Source organism: Mus caroli, chromosome 16, assembly GCF_900094665.2.
Source record: "Mus caroli chromosome 16, CAROLI_EIJ_v1.1, whole genome shotgun sequence".
Classification (NCBI taxonomy): domain Eukaryota; kingdom Metazoa; phylum Chordata; class Mammalia; order Rodentia; family Muridae; genus Mus; species Mus caroli.
Genome location: NC_034585.1, coordinates 6,822,838 through 6,842,304, shown reverse-complemented (window position 1 = coordinate 6,842,304; position 19,467 = coordinate 6,822,838). Strand labels below are relative to the sequence as shown.

Here is a 19,467-nt window from a genome sequence, read left to right as displayed (position 1 = left end):
TCTCTCTCTCTCTCTCTCTCTCTCTCTCTCTCTCTCTCTGTCTCTCTCTGTCTCTCTCTCTGTCTCTCTCTCTCTCTCAATTATAATGAAATTATAATATTTTTCTGTTTCCTTTTCTCCCTCTAAACCCTTCCGTATACCACTCCTTGCTCTCCTTCAAATCCATGGCTTTTTTTTCCCACTAATTGTTATTGCATGCATGCATGAATATATATATATATATTTACTCTTAATCAGCCCATGTGATTTTACTGTTATATGTTTTCAGGGCTGTCCATTCTTATAGGGTTGTCCAGTCATGTCAGCCTTTCACAATGGCCAGTGGAAGGGACGGTTGTTGCTCTCTGTTAGGCTTCCTGGAATTGGTGTTATTCCCCTTTAAATGTTTGGCTGAGTTAACTAGTGAGTCAGTCTGGGCCTGGGGCTTTTTCCCCATGGCTGCCCCACAGCTCTTCAGGTCTGTTAAGCTTCTGCCAGCCAGAGGTTCAGCTCCTGCTGGGCACATGCTCCCCTTGCATAGGTTCATCTCAGCATCTTGGGGCATTCTCTGGTGTTAACCTTGGAGACCAAGCTTGGGTGTTATTTATTTCACCCAGGGCCTACCATACCACTGTGTTCACTGGCAAGCCACATCTGTTTATTTATGTACTCTTGGACTTCCTGCGGCTAGAACCTCCTAGATGCACAGAACTCACAGTATTTAGGTATTCACATGTCACCGAGTACCTGGTATACCGCAGGCGCTCAATCAGTGTTCATTTCATGAACAGTGGTTCCTTTGGGAGAGTCTGGTATACTTGGGCAATGCACATTGGCTGTCCTTATTGCTGATGTCATGGTTACTCTGCCACTGGGCTGGAAGACCTACAGGGGTGCAGACAAGCCATTCAGTCTCTGTGGCTTCTGCACTGGGACTCTGCCAAATTCCAGTGTCCTGCCTGTGGCCATTTCTGGACAGTGCCAAATACTGGCCTTTAGCCCAGAGCCCCAGAGTGAAGCCTGAGCATGAAGCTAGACTGTCCAGGGCCTGTGGGCTTCCACTGTCCCTAAGGCATCCCAGAAGCCTCGACATTCCCTCTGGCTGGTGTCCAGACACCAGCCCAGGAGGCTGCATTGTGCTCTGTTTTCCTGAAAACAGAGGCCAGAGCCACTCTCGGCTGGCATGCTAAGGGAGTGCAAGAGGCCTGGGCTCTAGGCGCCTGGGGTGGAGGCACAAGCTCAGGGTGGGTACCAGATTTCCTCAGTTGTTGGGCCCAGCGTTTCTCTGGCTCACCCTTCCCAGTGCTAGGCCAGTACCCGTGGGGCAAGACTATGGGTGGAGGGATTTGTACTTGAGGACTGCCCAGATCTCATCAGCTAACTTAGGTCTGCCTTAGAAGGCCCCACACCTCCAGCCTGCTCTTGTGTCTATCTGTCTATCTTCTGGTAATCGTCCTAGCCCAGGCCTTGGTGTCAGTTATAGGGAGGTGTGGTAGAAAGGAACAGGAGGGACAGAGCAGCCATCCAAACAGTAGATCCTCCCTAGCCGCTTGGTTTCTCTGCACAAATGTAGCCTGTGCCAAAGCCACTTCCTCTTGGCGAAAGTTGAGGTCCTGGGCTCCTGCCTTGGGGATTATATTAAGGAAGGACAGGAGGAGACCCTGTGCTGCCTGTAGAACAGTCCTGAGCCCTCCCCATCAACAGCACCTCGCTAACAGTACCCCACAATTCTTGGCAAGGTAAGAGTGGCATCTGGAGAGTAGTGTCATTGGAGGGCCAGTGAGCCCTTCTGTGCTTTCCTTGGTCTCTGAATCTGTGAAGGAGCAGGAGAGAGAAGGACACAGAAACACAGAAAAGGACCAAGGGTTGGGTCTTGCTCCGAAGCCTTCAGAAGCCTCAGTTTGTCATCTGTGAAATGGAGCTAATGAGCCCTTGCTCAGCTAGCTTCATGAAGCTTGACACCAAGACAGGCTGTGTAAACACAGCTCCACCCTTCATCACAGGGAGTCTGGTTTCATGTGGGATGGATCCTCTGGGCACTCAGCTCCTTGAATCTGTTCTAGTTCCTGCAGGTCGTGCAGTTCTAGCCGCCCACAGTGGGATTTGCTGGTCGTCCCTGAAGTGTGTAGATGGCTCAGCCTGGGGCAGCAGCCACCGCTGAGGCTGCACATGGGAAGAGTCTGGGGAGGACAGAGCCAGGAGAGGGACAGAGTGGAAATGCCCTCTGTGAGGGGTGGACTTGTATCTAGGCCTCTGCAATCAAGGCCTGGGTTATTTTTTTTTAAAAATGTAGGAAGAACATACAAAGAAGTATGGAAAATGAAGGAACAGAGACAAAGAGAGATGGGCTGGCATTCTTGGAGAAAAAAGAAGGCAAAATGATGACGGCTAGAACTGCACGACCTGCAGGAACTAGAACAGATTCAAGGAGCTGAGTGCCCAGAGGATCCATCCCACATGAAACTAGACTCCCTGTGATGAAGGGTGGAGCAGACAGGGATGACAGTTAGCTGCACAGAGACACTTAGGTGATAGGAGAGGGGTAGGGGTGTTGTGTGAAAGGGGAGGAACCTTGAGTGCAGCAGAAATGAGCCAGAGCTACTTCAGCCCAGTGGAGGGAGAGAACCCCTCCTGAAAGTTGTCCCTGATCAGCACGGTGAGCCCCAACACACTAAATCAACAAAGAAGGTAACAGGCTGTCAAGATGGCTTAGCAGGTAAAGGTGACTGCCTCTGGTCCTGTCTACCTGCCTTGGGAGTTCTGGAAAGAGAGAGAACCGGCTCCCATAGTTAGCCTCTGATTGCCACAAGCTCGCTGGGACGGGGCCCATGCCCAGGGTCACATGTAAAATAAACAAATGTAGTAGGCATTTTAAAAGGAAGTTAATAAGGGGCTGAGGAGACAGCTCAGTGGTGAAGTGCTTGCCTTGCAAGCCAGAGGGCCAGAGTTCAGATCCCAGAATTCATATGAAAACCAGTCAGGAGCTGTAATCATGGTGTTAAATACCTCCCACCTCTCCCCCTTTCCTATCCCCTTCCCTCTCCTCCCCTCTCCATCACTTCCCTCCTCTCTCTCCTCCCCTCTCTTTCCCTCCTCTACCCCCTTCCTTCCTCCACCCCCTCCTCTCCTATCCCTTCCCTCTCTTGTTTCCTCTCTCATGTCTTTCTTCTTCCCTTTTCCTTTTTTTGGGACAGGCCTTCCTGTAACCCGAGCTGGCCTCAGACTCACTATCGATGCCACCAAAGCTGGTTTTGAGCTCCTAGTCCTCCCACAACTACCTCATCACAAAGCTTAACATAGTAATTTTCTCCAATTAATTGTTTTAAAACCTGAATGGGTTTGTTTGAAAGGATGCTGTGTATCACTACTATAAACGGTATTATGAGAAAGAAAGACTAAAAGATGTTATTAAATTCTAGATACCAGCAGTGTGGGGTGGGCTGGGGAGGGGGCAATGGAGACAAGGTTGACAGTCAGCTATGTCTTTTTCCACGGGGTATTCAGAAAGGCTAGAGTGTGCTCTTTCACACTACGTGAGGAATTAGTGTTAGCTAATGCCACGCTGGTGTACATCCAAAATCAGGCAGTCAAGATGACCCACTGAGTAAAAGTGCTGACTGCCAAGCTTGATGACCTGAGGACGCACGCTGAGCCCACAGCTGAAGACAAGAACCAAATCCCAAGAGTTGACCTCTGACTTCTACATTGCATGGTACATGTGCCCTCCCACAAATACACACCAAAATAGTGAAGAAATCAGGTTTTGTCTGAATACCATACTCTTGAAAAGTGGCTAAAGCTTCCATCCGTTTTTTTTTTTTTTTTTTTTTTTTTTTTTTTTTTTTAGAGTTTTCAGTTTTGTATGTGTGCATGTTTGTGTTATGTGTTATGTTCTCTGAAGACCACCATTACAGTCTTGGAGTTCTGTCCTGGTGACCCGGCCTTGGGGCACATGGCAGTGCCGTGGCATTCAGCCTGGCTAGGGAGCTTTTATTGGAAGGTCAGGAGTGCAGTTATTTGGAGTCAGTGTAGCACTGGGCGTAATGCAGCCTCCACAAAGGGGAATTTGTCCCTTAGTGGAGAATTGGAGGAATCTCTGAGCCGGCCACTTCAGGAATGGCTGCCCGGACCTCCCTGAATGTCTTCTGTGGCTTTACATCTCCTGGGTCGTGTGATGATTTCTAGGCTCAGAGACGAGTCGGTGTGGGCCCACAAGCCTCAGTCAGTTCCAGAGGGAATAATGGAGGGGCAAGCAGCATGTCAGCGAGAGAGAACTGGCAGAGGGGGTAGCGCCTGTGTCCAGGGCATATCCATCAGAGAAGCCGACAGGACAGTTGGTGCCACTCAAGCTTTTGAGGTGAGCACTTCATGAAGGCTGGGTCCTCACACTATCTGAGGACATCTCCGTGACCGTGCTATAACGTAGGGGTACAAATCTGAGTAGAGAAGCCAGACACAAAAGATCACAAACTATGCCATTCCGTTGTCAAGTGTCCATGTAGTCCAGTCCAGAGACTTAGGGTTGGGTGGGTGAGGAACGATGGCGTAGTGGGTACCCGTTTCATGTTAGAGCAGCAGGTTGCTCTAGAACTGGGGAGCGGTAATGGAGATGCAGTGTTTGAACATAAAGCCACAAGGGGCAAGTTGTATTTTATTCATATTTTACCACAATAAAGCATCTTTCCCTGAAAATATTATGCATGTAGTAACAAGTCTTTCCCTGTGTGTGTTACGCATGTCTGTGTGTGGACCCCCTCGCTGGTCCTTGTGCACTCGTGTATGGCCAGAGCTCAGTATTAGTTGTCTTCTCCCATCAATCTCCACCTTGTTTTCCAAGACAGGATTTCCCGTGAACCTGGAGTTCACCATTTTGGCTAGACTGGCTAGCCGACCCTCAGGCTCTGGCCATCACCTCCCCATTTCGTGGGGTGGGGGTGGGAGTTAACAGGTACACTGTGTCCTGTCCACTTTTCATGGGGACCTCGACTCAGGCCACCCTGCTGGTGCAGCCCCTGCCTACAGATGGTTCTGTGACTGTTTCCTTCTCTTATCTCTGGTTTTCTTTCTGTCTCTTTCTCTATCTCTGTGTGTATCGTTTTATCTCTCAACCTCTGTCTCTGTCTTTCTGTGACACACACACACATACACATACACACACACATATACACACATATACATACATACACACATACACACACATATACACACACATACACACATACACACATATACACACATACACACATATACACACATACACACATATACACACACATACACACACACATACACACATACACATACACACATACACACACATACACACATATACACACACATACACACATACACACACATATACACACATACACACACATACACACATATACACACATATACACACATATACACACACATACACACATACACACACATACACACATATACACACATATACATACACACACATATACACACATACACACACATACACACATATACACACACATACATACATACACACACATACACACACATACACACACATACACACACATACACACATATACAGACATATACACACACATACACACACACACATACACACACACACATACACACACAGAGTTCTGAGCTCAAGCTCCAGGATCTGACACATCTAGGCCAGCCCTCTGCCACCGAGCTAGACCTCCATCCCCAGAGTGCTTTGTGATTACAAAAGAAAAGGAAGTGACTTCGACAGACCATAACCAGCTGACCAGCTCCCTACCAAGTAAGGGACAGAAGGACACTCTGTGTCTGCTTGTGGGATGCACTGATGCCACATTTCTTAGGTAGCATTCCTGCTAAGAAAACAGCCTGCACTAAATCACGGGTGCGATAAGTCTTAGCTGGGAACTTGGTGAGATCTTGAATCACCAGGGAGACAGATCTCTGGCCATGTCTGTGGGATTGTCTTCTCTAGGTTACTTGAGGTGGGAAGACATCCACTTTGGGTGGCACCATTCCTTGGTCCTTCAATGCACAAGAAGAAGAGCTGACCACAGGCATCCATTCCTTTTTGCTTCTTTGCTCACACATGGAGTGGCCTGTCTTTCCTGAGTGTGGTATAGGACTTTGGCTTCATTTCGAAGTTGCTTCCTGTTCTGTATGATTGAGATTGTCCTATCAGAGTTTAAAAACAATTACCCAGAAATCTCAGGGGCTAAATATCCAGTTTTGTCAATCATAATCTCAATCCAAGGTATGAGGTTTCAGTGCCACCTTGCTATACTGGCCCACCCAAAATGCCCATCCTAAGGGATTCTGGGAAGTGTAGTCTTCCTGTGAGACCAGAGAGGAAAGTGAAATAAAACCTACCTACCATACATTGTATGAATATTTCAGGAGCCAACATTCTTCAAATGTATATGTAAACTGAACTCTGTGGCACAAACCTTTAATTACAGCACTTGGGAGGCAGAGGCAGGTGGATCTCTGTGAATTCCAGGCTAGCCTGGTCTACAGTGAATCCTAGGCCAGCCAGGACTACATACTGAGACCCTGTCTCAAAGAACAAAAAGCAAAAGCACCAAAAAAATGTATGTATGTACACATATGGTTTGTGATAGTGTATATGCATGCCACTGTACAAACGTGGCAGTCAGAGGACAACTTTGTGGAGTCAATTCTCTCCCTTCACTTGGAAGTGGGGTCTAGGGGTTGAACTCAGGTCACCAGGTTTCCATTCTTGGTGTGACAAGTACTTGTAGATCCATGTGTTTGGGCTCTGTTGCTTTTGAGACAGGGCCTCGTGTAACTCAGGCTGGCCTCTGGGACTCATCATGTCACTAAGGATTTGCAATTATAACCCTCCCTCCTCCACGTCCCAAATGCTGGGATTAGAGGCAGGTGCCCCATGCTTATGCAGTGGTGGGACATCAAATCCTGGGCCTCCTGCATGCAAAGCAAGACATCTACAGGTCTCAGCTCTGAAGTAGAGAGAGATTTGAATTGAACTCACTGCCTCTGCTCCACTTAGATCCAGCACTGCAGAGCCCTCCAGACTTTGCTATGGTGAAGGCTCCAAGCAGGAAGATGGGAAGAGCTGTCATACATTTTCTGAGATCCTGTTAAAAGTCGTTGATTCGAGTTTTGTCTTGTTGACAGGTTTGGATTTGTCCCTCGCCATCTTTGTCTCCTCATCTCTCTTTGGACTTCCTGCTGCCCCCTTGGCCTTCACTGCCCTGTGAACATGTTGGTGATTCTTGCCTTCATCATTGTCTTCCACATCGTGTCCACGGCACTCCTGTTCATTTCTACCATTGACAATGTAAGTTCCTGTTCCTGTCAGCCACTGAGGAGTCCATAGGTTGGGGTGGAGTACAGGGAGCAAGCGACTGTGATCTGGGGTGTCCTTTCTCTGGAATATCTCATCCCGGGCATCCTGAGCTCAGGTCTAGATGAGGTCCTGTAAAACAGGGCAGTTGAGGTGATGTTCAACTCCTTGAAGCCCCCAAGGATGAGCAGAGCTGTCCTGCAGTTCTCAGTTTCCACACCATTGTCATGTGGAGTTAGAAAGTTCTTCTGTTTCTCTATTAAATATTTTTATTTTATTCTTTACATTTATTTACTTTATCTTATGTTTATGAATATTTTCCCTGTGTGCTTTTGTGTATACCAACTGTGGTCCAAAAAAGATCTTGATGCTCTGGAACTGGAATCACAAATGGTTGTGAGCACCATATGGGCTCTGGAAATTGAACTTGGGTCCTTTACAAGTGCTCTTGGCTGAACCATCTCTGAACCATCTCTCCAGCTCCTATTTTACCTTTTACATTAGAATACAAAATAAGTTCTCCAAAGCTTTGCCTGAGCTAATATCTAAAATACATTAAAAACTGCAAAACTTTTAAACACATACACAGACATACACACTCAAGTGTACACATGCACACAAAGACACATACACTTACACACAAGGGTGAATTCAGCTCTCATGTGGTTCTTAGCCTACACACACACACACACACACACACACACACACACAGAGAGAGAGAGAGAGAGAGAGAGAGAGAGAGTTAATAAATGGATCAATAAATCCACCAGGGTAATGAAAATTAAATCTCCTGTGAGCTTTCACCTCACCCTTATCAGAACGACTCTATCAGGAAACAAATGACAACATTCTATTCGGTGGTGTAGCCACGGGTAAGTTGCCTGATTCCAGTGAACAACCCCACCCACACTCATGCAGACATGTCCAATTAAACTCAGTGGGTCACACAACTATCAGAAAGACCTGAGAGTACAAAAGAACTTGTTGGAAAGAAGAAGGGATGCTGTGGGGAAGGAAGAGGAGGGCTGAGAGGGAGGAAAGGGCATCCGTGTATATATGAAGTACTCAAAGAAGTTAAAGAAAACAAACAAGATCTCCCAAGACTTTGAGGTGAGAGAGCGTGGGAGGAGAGGATGCTAGGATGTGAGTGAGGTAGATGCAAGGGGAGGTCGTGGTGTAGGGATGGCCAAGCGCAGGTCAGGAGGAGGAAAGAGAAGAGCAGGAGAAGCAATCAGCACAGATTTACTTTGACAGTGCCAGAGTGAAACCTAATACTGTATGTCTTTTTGTTTTTTTAAATATATACTTTTTAAAAAGGATTTATTTTTTTATTTATGAGTACATTGTAGCTGTCTTCAGACACACCAGAAGAGGGCATCAGATCCCATTACGGATGGTTGTGAGCCACCATGTGGTTGCTGGGAATTGAACTCAGGACCTTTGGAAGAGCAATCAGTGCTCTTAACCTCTGAGCCATCTCTCCAGGCCCATACTGTATGTCTTGATTATTTTCTAAATAAGGTAAAACTAGAACTGCCACAAGCTCAGCTATACTACACATCCAGGAGGGAGCACTCCCAAAGGTGCTGTATCCTACCCCAGAGATGCCCACACACAGGATGCTTACTGCTGTTGTAGTCACAATGGCTAACGGTTGTGGTAATTCATGTGAAGGCCATCTGGTGCCCTGCAGATGGTCTAACAACATCCTTGGCCTTCCTCACTGGGTATCAGTCTTGCTTGAATGCAGAGTTGAAGGAATGTTTTCTCCAGATGTTGACAGCTCCCCTACAGGGAGTAAAATCAGTCTGTATGACCTACCCAGGGCATCTCTTCCTGGTCTCCTGCATCTTCTTACTAGGCAGACCCCTGTATGAGGAGCTTACTCACGGACTCCCAGTAGATCTCATGAGTGGAACTTTCTAAACTCTCCACAGGCCCCTAACATATAACTTGTTCCTCCCGAGTCCAGCTGGCAGCTGTATTATAATAGCAAGAGAATATTTGATTCCCTCTTGGCCTCGGGTAGGAGGTGATGCTTCTAACAGAGATCTGGTCCTGACCCAAAGGCTGAGCTTCATCTCATCATTTCAAACTGCAGAGACTTAAAGGGAAGAAAACTGCTCAGAAGGCACAAGTCAGTTGGGGATCTCTAGGAGTGTGTGTGTGTGTGTGTGTGTGTGTGTGTGTGTGTGTGTGTGGTGTGGTGTGTGTGTATGTGTGGTGTATTGTCTGATAATGCATATGTGTATGTGTTTGTGTGATGTGTATGTGTATTTGTGTGGTGTGTGTGTGTGTGTGTGTATTTGTGGTGTCTGTATGTGTATGATAGCTATATATGCATGTGTATTTGTGTGGTATGTGTATGTGTCATGTATGTGTGTGTGTAAAATTTAGATTGGCTGACATGAGCTGAGTGGGACAACAGCAGCTGCCTCACACTGGAGAGATTATGGACCCCATAGTTGCTCAGATCACAAGGCTGGATGCCTCAGCAGCCCCAGCAAGGCACTGAAGTTTGGAGGACTCCTGGAGAGCTGTTGGTTCTCAGTCCAGGATGGATGACCAAAAACACTGCATTCCCACATCAGCAAAGGGTGGGAGCAGGGTTAGACACTATCACTCAGGAAAAAAAGGGGCGTGTACAAACAGACAGACAGACATACCAGACAGACACACACACACCACAGACAGACAGATATACCAAACAGACAGACAGACAGAGAGACAGACACACCACAGATAGATACACCAGACAGACAGACAGACAGACAGACAAACACACACACACACCACAGATAGACAGATACATCAGACAGACAGATACACACAACACAGATGGATGGATACACCACACACACACACACACACACACACACACACACACACACACACACACACACTGCCTTCCTTCAGCTTGCTTCCATGCAGGATACCAGCTCACTGGGTAGATAGCTCTGCCCATATTCAGAGCAGGCCTTATTTTCTTCTGTTACTCTTTCGTGTCAGCCCTCTTTGGAAACACCCTCATAGACACTTAGAAATGTGTTCAGATTCCCCTAGACATCTCCTTGTCTAACCAAGTGGATGGCCGTGGTCATATATCCCAGGAGTTAACATGCACTGTGCATATGGCACCCAGGGCTGCCCACATATCTACCCGGTGTTAATTGTAACAGCAGCAACATTAATCACTCCATCTGTCAGTCTGATGACCCCCTTGGCAGCATTCAGCCTCCTTGTGTGCATCATCCTGGGTTGTCTGGGAGGTAGGGACTTGCCTCTGATGGTTCCCAGAGAAGGAATTGAACCCCCAGTTGGTCCTGGCCCTTGCTACACTGTAGTAGGATTTAGAGCCAGGACTGGAAACATCCCAGAAACTCCTGGTTCTCGACTCTGCCAAGGGATGTGAACATGGTTTGCCTGTTGGAGGGTCTTGCTGAGCTGCTGAGTGGCCTAGGCTGTAGTCACACAGACACCTTGGCTTGAAGTATTTGGAGTTGCCAAGAAAAGGTACTGAATTTTGTTCTAGAATTGTCGTTTTTGTTTGTTTCCTGCATTGAGTCCTTTGAGATTCCAGCAAGGTCCCGAGCTTAGTTGAAAGGACTGGACAGGCCTTGGGGCAGGAATATGCTCCCACACCCAGGCGTTTCTGTTAGCTTGTCACTGAGAGGACAGGTGGAAGTGTGGCAGCCATGAGACAGCCTGTGAGACAGGACATCTTGATACCGTGCTGCCCGTGGACACCTGTAGGCTTAGTGGGTGTGCAGGAGGTGCCCGGCCTTTAAGGCAGGAAAAGGAGAGGGCTGCTGCGAGGGAAAGCTAAGGCAACGAGAATATCCACTGGTCGCAGGACGCTCAGCTTTTAGTTTTATTTTAATTCTTTATTGTTTGAACACTTTAACATTTAAGCATTTATTTATATTTTTTATTCCTGTGGGGGTGGGGCGCTCACCATGACACATGTGTAGAGGCCGGAGGACAACTTTCTGGAGTTGGTTCTTTCCTTCCCCCATGTGGTTCCAAGTTCAGGTCATTGGGCTAAGGAGGCTCTTCATTCCTCAGCCATCTCACAGCCCAGGGAAACTTTTTTGAAATTAATTTTTAGGTTTAAAGAGCAGTGGGATTAATGGAGGCATCTTCATACCCGTGCAATGTTAGACTTTGTTTTCATGGTTCTCCCTCCCTCTGGCCTCCTTCTCCTCCCTCCCTCTGCCCTTCCTTCCCCTCCCTCCCTCTGCCCTTCCTTCCCCTCTCTCCCTCTGCCCTTCCCTCCCCTCCCTCCCTCTTCCCTTCCTTCTCCTCCCTTCCTCTGCCCTCCCTTCCCCTCCCTGCCTCTGCCCTCCCATCCCCTCCCTCCCTCTGCCCTCCCTTCCCCTCCCTCCCTCTGCCCTTCCTTCTCCATCCTGCCTCTGCCCTTCCTTCCCCTCCCTCCCTCTGTCCTCCCTTCCTCTCCCTCCCACTGCCCTCCCTTCCCTTCCCCTTCCTCCCTCTGCCCTTCCTTCCCCTCCCTCCCTCTGCCCTTCCTTCTCCATCCTCCCTCTGCCCTCCTTCCCCTCCCTCCCTCTGCCCTTCCTTCTCCATCCTGCCTCTGTCCTCCCTTCCCCTCCCTCCCTCTGCCCTCCCTTCCTCTCCCTCCCACTGCCCTCCCTTCCCTTCCCCTTCCTCCCTCTGCCCTTCCTTCCCCTCCCTCCCTCTGCCCTTCCTTCTCCTCCCTCCCTCTGCCCTTCCTTCCCCTCCCTCCCTCTGCCCTTCCTTCCCCTCCCTCCCTCTGCCCTTCCTTCCCTCTCCCCTTCTCCAGCTGGGCCTTTCTCCTTTCACAGTTAGCACCCTGCCTCTGCTCATCACGTGAATTCAGTTATGTTCTATTTCCCACCTCTTCCGGGTTCTGATCCGGTCCTAATCCCATGGCCTATAACCACACACACACAGATACACGCATGCATACACAGCTCTGAATCCAGTTCTTCATGTAAGAGAAACTCGAGTGTTTGTCTCCCCGAGCCTCACTCGTGTGCTCACCTATTTTCCTCCAAATGTTATGATTTTATTTTTTTCTTCTGTGTACATGTGCCATGTTTTCTTATCCACCCATCAGATCTCCTGGCCCCTTGATGTCACCCTTTCTTCTCCACATTCCCCATGCCATTCTGGTAGAACTGGCCTCCACTGACCCTCAGGATATTTCTCCCATGGGTCATGAGAACACGAGCCACCTCAGATCCCTCTGAAGACCTGGCATCCCATGGGACTCAGCAGAGACCCAGAACCGATCTGAGGCCTCTTGACTCACAAGTGTGCATTTGAACCAAGTCCTCAGGAGACTCACTTGTGGTCTGCCCTTGAGAAGCCATGAGTGCTGAGGGCCCAGCAGGACTCAGGATCTGCACGTCCCTAACCAGCAGCTTCCATTCCCTTCGCAGGCTTGGTGGGTAGGAGACAGCTTCTCTGCTGACCTCTGGAGAGTGTGCACAAATAGCACAAACTGTACCGAGATCAATGACCTGACCGACTCTGAAGAGTTTAAAGGTGAGTGTGGGTGGCTGGGGCATCACCATTCCCATATCCCCTCTCTCCTGAGACTTGGCAGACCCAGCCAGGTCAGGTCCATCTCAGCAGATCCAGGCCTATCTGCTTGCTCTCTGTCCCTGTATGTCATGCCGACGGAGCCCCAGGAACAGTCAGCGATGGTGATAAACTGGACCCATCAAGACAGCTTGCTGAGTCCAGAAGCAGTGTTTTTGGGCCTCTGCTCTTGGTGTTCCATGCCTCTCTGTGGGAATTCCTGTATTATAGCTCTTTAAATCAGGAATCCGTGAACTACCAGCTAAATGCAGCCCAAGATCTGCTTTGGTGTGGCCCATGAGCTAAGAATGGTTTTAACATTTTAAAAGAGTTGTAAAAAGAACAAAATCCTCAAAACAAAAAAGGAGGAGAAATAATAATAATAATAATAATAATAATGTGACCAGAAGCTTGAAATAATTTATTGCCTGGCTCTTTCCTGTAAAAAAAAACTTGTGCCAGCTCCGGTTTCTTCCACATGTAAATTTATTTCCTAAGTAAATGTATCTGAGCCGTACTGTATCATCAGTGGTAAACTGGTGTCACAAGCCATGAAAACAGGAGGAAAGGCTAAATTAAAAGCCAAAGACCCTCAGTGAAGTCTAACCCAACTGACTCCCTCTGTCTCTGTTTGTCAGAGGCCATGACACACACGTGGACCTCAGAGAGAACTGTGGGAGTCAGTTCTCCATGGCTCCAACTCAGGTTGTCCAGCATGGTTGTGGACGGTGGAGGAGCCTTAGCCAGTGAGCTCTCTCTGGCCCACCCTCTCCTTACTGATTTTTTTGTGCTAAACAAAACCAAAATTTAAGCAACTCAAATGCAGCTGTAGCCCCTGCAGCTGTGCAGGGACCAGTCCTGAAACCCTGCAAGGATTCCCCAAGGCTGTGGAAGGGTGCACACCACCTCTACACTGTAGTTTCTAGATGACTTACAACACCCAATACAATCTCTGCATGTCGTTTCATTGTGTGACCCAGTATGGTGCGTGGCAGATTCAGATTTTGATTTCTGGAACTTTCTGGGTTCTCCCTTCAACTGACACACCTCAGAAATAGCCCAAGACTACAGACACTGCTGCTATGGGGGCCTGGCTGTCTTGGCAGGTATTATGAGGTGGTAACCCTGCAAGTGAGCCCATTCCTGAGGCCTTCATGAACCCTGAGACCACAGCAAGGTAACAGTCCTCCCCTGACTGACTTCCTGCTTTTGGTGGCCTGGCTGGGTTTCACCCACACGGACATCATGGCCACCAGCAGCACACTCTGCAGCTCATTGCCAAGGAACCTATTCTAAAAGCACAGAGTCATTTCTTCTCACAAAACCAGTTTCTACAGTTGCTTCGTCACAGGATATGAATCACCTGGGGTATTTGCTAAAAATATATTATCTTGGCACCAACCCCAGAGGAACGGAGGCTGAGTGAGGAATCTGTATTTTAAATAAGCCATCCTAGGTGGCTCCTTGGAAAATTTAGTAAGTAATGTTCAAAGCCACAGGGTCACAACCTTGGCCCACTTTGAAATTCCCTAGGAGACTTTAGAAGTGTTCTCAGTGCCTGATGTTCCAGTTTATTTTGTCTCAGGAAAGTCTGGTAATATTTTTAAGAATACAGCCATCATTTACAAGCATGGAAATGCATACTTCTTAAGGGCTCCTTGGTGCAACGAGTTTTGACAATTCTTTCTAATCCTAGCAAACTACCACTGAAAGCCAAGCAGAGGACGTTCCTAACACCCCACAAGGTCCTTTGGCCCATTCCCCTCAATTCCTAGCCAGAGACCTCCCCCCCCAATAGCTTATTTACCCCTGATCCTGGACTTTGAGAAGTAATGTGTTCTGTTGGAGAGTACATTTGTTTGCCATAAGGAAACAGGAAGCAGGACCAGGTGTTTTCTGTGGGGCCCAGATGTGCAGCTTAATGTGAGCGATAAGGTCCATTGCTGTTAATGCCTTACCCAGCCCTTACAATTGAAGCTCCCTCCAGCCATCAGGCAAACTAAAAAGGTTGAGCCCTGGCTGTTGCTCTTTTCCTGAGCCAAATAGATAGGAGCTGCAATCCAGAGCAGGGAGAAGCCAGAGTCTTGGTTCTGGCTTCATCTTCTGTTCAAGTTGGTATTTGATCAACTGCCTAGCTGGAGGAGAAGAGCGAGGTAGTCTGGCAGACTGCCAGGGTGGCCAGGTATGTTCAGTCTGTGACCCACGGAGCACAGTGACTAGGAATGGGGCCCAACACAATGCTGTGGACTCACTTAAGACATGAGCTTACCTTGGTGTCAGATCTCAGTGTGAAGTTTATAGATGACAACCCTTTGTCACAGTGCCCAGTAGTTGGATGGACATGCTTGGCTGCAGACAGTCCTATAACCCTTGTGTGAAGCCTTCATCTTCTGCCCACAGGTTATTCTGTGATACAGGCGGTGCAGGCCACCATGATCCTCTCCACCATCCTCTCCTGCATCTCCTTCCTCATCTTTCTGCTCCAGCTCTTCCGCCTCAAGCAGGGAGAGAGGTTCGTCCTGACGTCCATCATCCAGCTCATGTCCTGTAAGTGAACCTGGAAGCAGCGTGCACTGCCTGTACATACACGAGACAGCCTGTGCTGCCTACACACAGAGATAGCCTGTACTGCCTGTACACATATGAGACAGCCTGTGCTGCCTATAAACACACACACACACACACACACACACACACACACACACACACACACACACACACGACAGCCAGGAAGTGACTCTTTAGAGCATACATTATTCGAAAGGGGACAAAACCAGAGCAAAACCTGCTCTCCTCCTCCTTTTCTTGGGCTCCTCTAGTGTAGGGCAAACAATAAATCAATTCCAAGTTCAGGCATGGCTTTCTGGCCAGGTAGCTCTCATCTCTGAGATCCACCTTTCCTCCTCCTCATCTCTTGCACACACTAAGACCATGAAGTCTTGAGTTCCTTCTCGGTCACCACTTTGGATGGCATGTAGATTTATGGTTAACTCAGAACAAACAGACCATTAGCAGGTGACACACAGACTCCTTCCTGCAAAGAGAAGCTCTTCTCCTGTAGCCTGTGCTGCACCTCTGCATTGTATCCCACCAAAATCACTGAAGGAGGGAAGTTGGGGAACACCCAGAAAGGAGAAGCTGGCACACACTCAATATGGAGGAGTTTGGATTTAGGGGGGAAGGGAAGGTGTTCCCAGAGCTTGAAGCCTGAGCTTGGGTACCATGTGTTGTCTGGGTATGGAGTGGAAGGAACAGTTTGGCAGGCAAAGGTGCTGGGATGAAGAAGCAGAGCTGTGAGGGCTGGAATGAGGAGGGCAGACCGAACGGGCTCTCGTAAGCCATGGAAGGGACTTGAGGTCTGTATCCTAAGCTGGTGGGAAGCCATTAACAAGTGTGAGGCCACGTCCAGATTCTAGTGTGGCCTGCAATATTTCTGAACCCTGTCTTTGTTCCTGGCAGGTCTGTGTGTCATGATCGGAGCTTCCATCTATACAGACCGGCGCCAAGACCTTCACCAACAGAACGGAAATCTCTATTACCTACTGAAAGAAGGCAGTTACGGCTACTCTTTCATCCTGGCCTGGGTGGCCTTTGCCTTCACTTTCATCAGTGGCCTCATGTACATGATCCTGAGGAAGCGTAAATAAGTGTCAGAAGTCTGACCACTCTCCCACAGGGTGGCATCCATGGCCACATAACCATTTTGTATATAATCATTTTTTGTGTTTTTTCTAGCAAACATATTGTTTCCTTTAAAAGCTTTTATGAAGAAGAAGAAGAAGAAGAAGAAGAAGAAGAAGAAGAAGAAGAAGAAGAAGAAGAAGAAGAAGAAAGAAAGAAAGAAAGAAAGAAAGAAAGAAAGAAAGAAAGAAAGAAAGAAAGAAAGAAAGAAAGAATAGAAACAGAGAAGAGGAGTTTCTGCATTCTTGGGATCACAAACCAGACCATGAAAGCTGGCATTCAGAATGCCTGCCTACCAAAAGTCTCAGCAAGGCCCAGCAAGCTCCACAGGATGCTTCTCCAGGGTGGCTCTGTGGTGTGGGTATGGCCAAAGGTGGGGAAAGCCAGTCTTTGGGAGCAGACTCTTTGCAGGAATCTGCCCTTCCCTCTTGCCCTGCCCACTCCACTCTGACAGCCACAGGTAGAACGATGAGGGCCCAAATGTGGGACATCTATGCTCAGATATTAAACCTAAGCTCACGTAAGAAGTGGGCAAAGACTGGCCCTGGTTTGTCTGTAAGGGACCCAGAGTTTCCCAACCCCCCTGCCATGAGTTAGGTCATCACACCAATTTGTTGATGTTTGCTCCTGTTTGCCTTAAGGAGAGTAACCCTTGCTTGACCCAGATGTCATGTTTAGGCACTAAGTGTCCATAGGTCATTCCGTAGGGCATCTAGTACACGTCGGTTCACAAGTCTACTTCCAAGACCCTCGGAATCCTTCATCGAAGGGCTGGGCCTGGGTGTCTGATGAGCTCCCTGCAATATGGTTAAATGCATTAAAACTGGAGGTCAGAGCCCTAGAACCGGGGGAGCAGAGCCACCCTGTAAATGTTACCAGGCTAATCCCAATGAGATGCCCCCACTGCTAGCCACGTCTCAGCCTCCATCAGCTCTTGCTGCCTCTTCCACAGCTGCTTACATCTGGGACACTTGTGCCCCATTCCCAGGCCATACAAGCCTGGAAGGTGGGCTGGGCAGCCTCCTCCCTGACCTACATGGGAAGGTCTCTCCTTTTCTTCCCACCCTTTTTGCTAATGTGGATGCTTCCATTAATCCTCTGTTTCTGGAGCCTTGGAAGACCTGTCTTCCATTCATTCATCCACCCATCCATCATTCAGCATGAATGCGTCTTGTCACGTGTTGGGTGCAAGGGATACTCTTTCAAAACAATCCCTCACGAGACTCACAGTCTAGTGAAGAACACACGCCAGAAACCAATTAGAGAAACTACCAACCATGATGGAACATCAGGGATTCAAAACCTCCGGGGTGAGAGGGGGCCTACTTTCTCTGTGTTCATCTAAGTGCGTTGATGGCTCTCGATTGCTCTGAACAGAGGTCCACTTGGTCCAGTGCTATTAACTGGGTAGTGCCCATGGGGTTTCATCAGAGAATACTACTGTAGAGCATTCTATACTCCCCACAGGGAGACAGGAAAGGATTCCCAGAGCCATGGCTCTTAAGATGGTCCTCGAAGGAAAATCCAGTCATTTCCAAGTGGGCCTGAACCCTGAGGCTATGGGGAGGTCTTCAGTAGTCCTGGAAGAGTGACGTCCACACCTGAGTCCCAGGAGCTCTGTGATGGCAACCTCCTCCCTTGGACACCCTTTTTCCATTTTTGAGCATCGAGTTGGAGAGGTGATTCTGGGACATGGTGTGCTGTTTAAACACATTCACATGTAAGCTGCCTGAGGGGAGGGGATGTTTGCCTCTAGCTCAGTCCCAGTGGAGCCGGGGGATGATGAGTCTGAGTGGCTTTAGGGCCATCATTGACACCACCTCAGTACAAATGGACTCCCCTCCCTTCCTCCCTCTCTTCTATCCTCCTTTCCTTCCTTCCCTTAGCAGGGCTGCCAAGGTGATATGGGACAGTGACAGGACAAATGATCGCCTGTTGCCTTAATGAACTTTCCACAGCTCACTGCTGGCTAGGTCGTAGAGTTTCTCCATGTCTTGTGAGGCCCAAGGAAGGAGGCCAATCTAAAGTGTCCTCCATACCTTCCCCTTGGGGGCTTTTCTGTAATAGTTGTTTAAAAATTGTTCTGATGATCATGATGGAAACAGACAGACCACCTTAGAACCAGAGGCCTGAAAAAGCCTGACCTGACCAGCACAGATTCCCACTTCAGAACCCCAGGGCTATGGAAGTGCCCTTGTCCAACGCTATGGGAATAGTCCTGTGGGTTGTCTCTGTTTGCCACTGTGACCAGCATTCCAGTGCCTACAGCCACCTGTGCCTACAGCCACCTGTGCCATGAGAAGTGCCTCTCCTGCTCTATGCCCTGCATTTGGGATGCTAAGAAGAGGTGAGGGTGTGAGAGAGAACAGACCCACCCTTCTCCTAGGTAGGAGCAGCTCTCAATTGGTGCTCATCACTAGTTATCAAAGAACAGCAGAGACAGCTGCGTTCCTTATCCAAGAAGCAAGTATTAGGACCAAAACCTGTCACTGTATTTAAAGGAACTTTAGTTTGCGTATCTTACATTTTTATAAAGTACTGTAATTCAGGGGGTGGGGTATGCAACAGAGACAGACTAACCCATGTTTGTCATTTGCATTAAAATTATTTTGGGTCTCTGTTTAAAGAATTTGGATAATTGTATGGTGTTTGTTTGTGATCCGGGATGCGGGGGAAGCAAGATTCTTCTTGCCCCTTCCTACCCTCTGCCCCTTCCTACCCTCTGCCCCTTCCTACCCTCTGCCCCTTCCTACCCTCTGCCCCTTCCTACCCTCTGCCCCTTCCTACCCTCTGCCCCTTCTTACCCTCTGCCCCTTCCTACCCTCTGCCCCTTCCTACCCTCTGCCCCTTCCTACCCTCTGCCCCTTCCTACCCTCTGCCCCTTCCTACCCTCTGCTAATGCCTGTGGGCCTGGTATACCTGAA

General features: G+C 48.5%; 1 protein-coding gene across 1 annotated transcript in view; it reads left to right on the top strand.

Annotated features, from left to right (window-relative positions):
• The window catches only part of Emp2 (epithelial membrane protein 2), a 33,931-nt gene extending 14,759 nt beyond the window's left edge, over window positions 1–19,172 (top strand). Inside the window, exons 2-5 of the mRNA XM_021185412.1 lie at window positions 7,129–7,291; window positions 12,721–12,826; window positions 15,263–15,409; window positions 16,322–19,172. Of these exons, the coding sequence (XP_021041071.1) occupies window positions 7,214–7,291; window positions 12,721–12,826; window positions 15,263–15,409; window positions 16,322–16,509 (519 nt within the window). The 5' untranslated portion in view covers window positions 7,129–7,213 and the 3' untranslated portion in view covers window positions 16,510–19,172. The remainder of the gene's footprint in view (window positions 1–7,128; window positions 7,292–12,720; window positions 12,827–15,262; window positions 15,410–16,321) is intronic.
• Window positions 19,173–19,467: the final 295 nt, after the last annotated feature.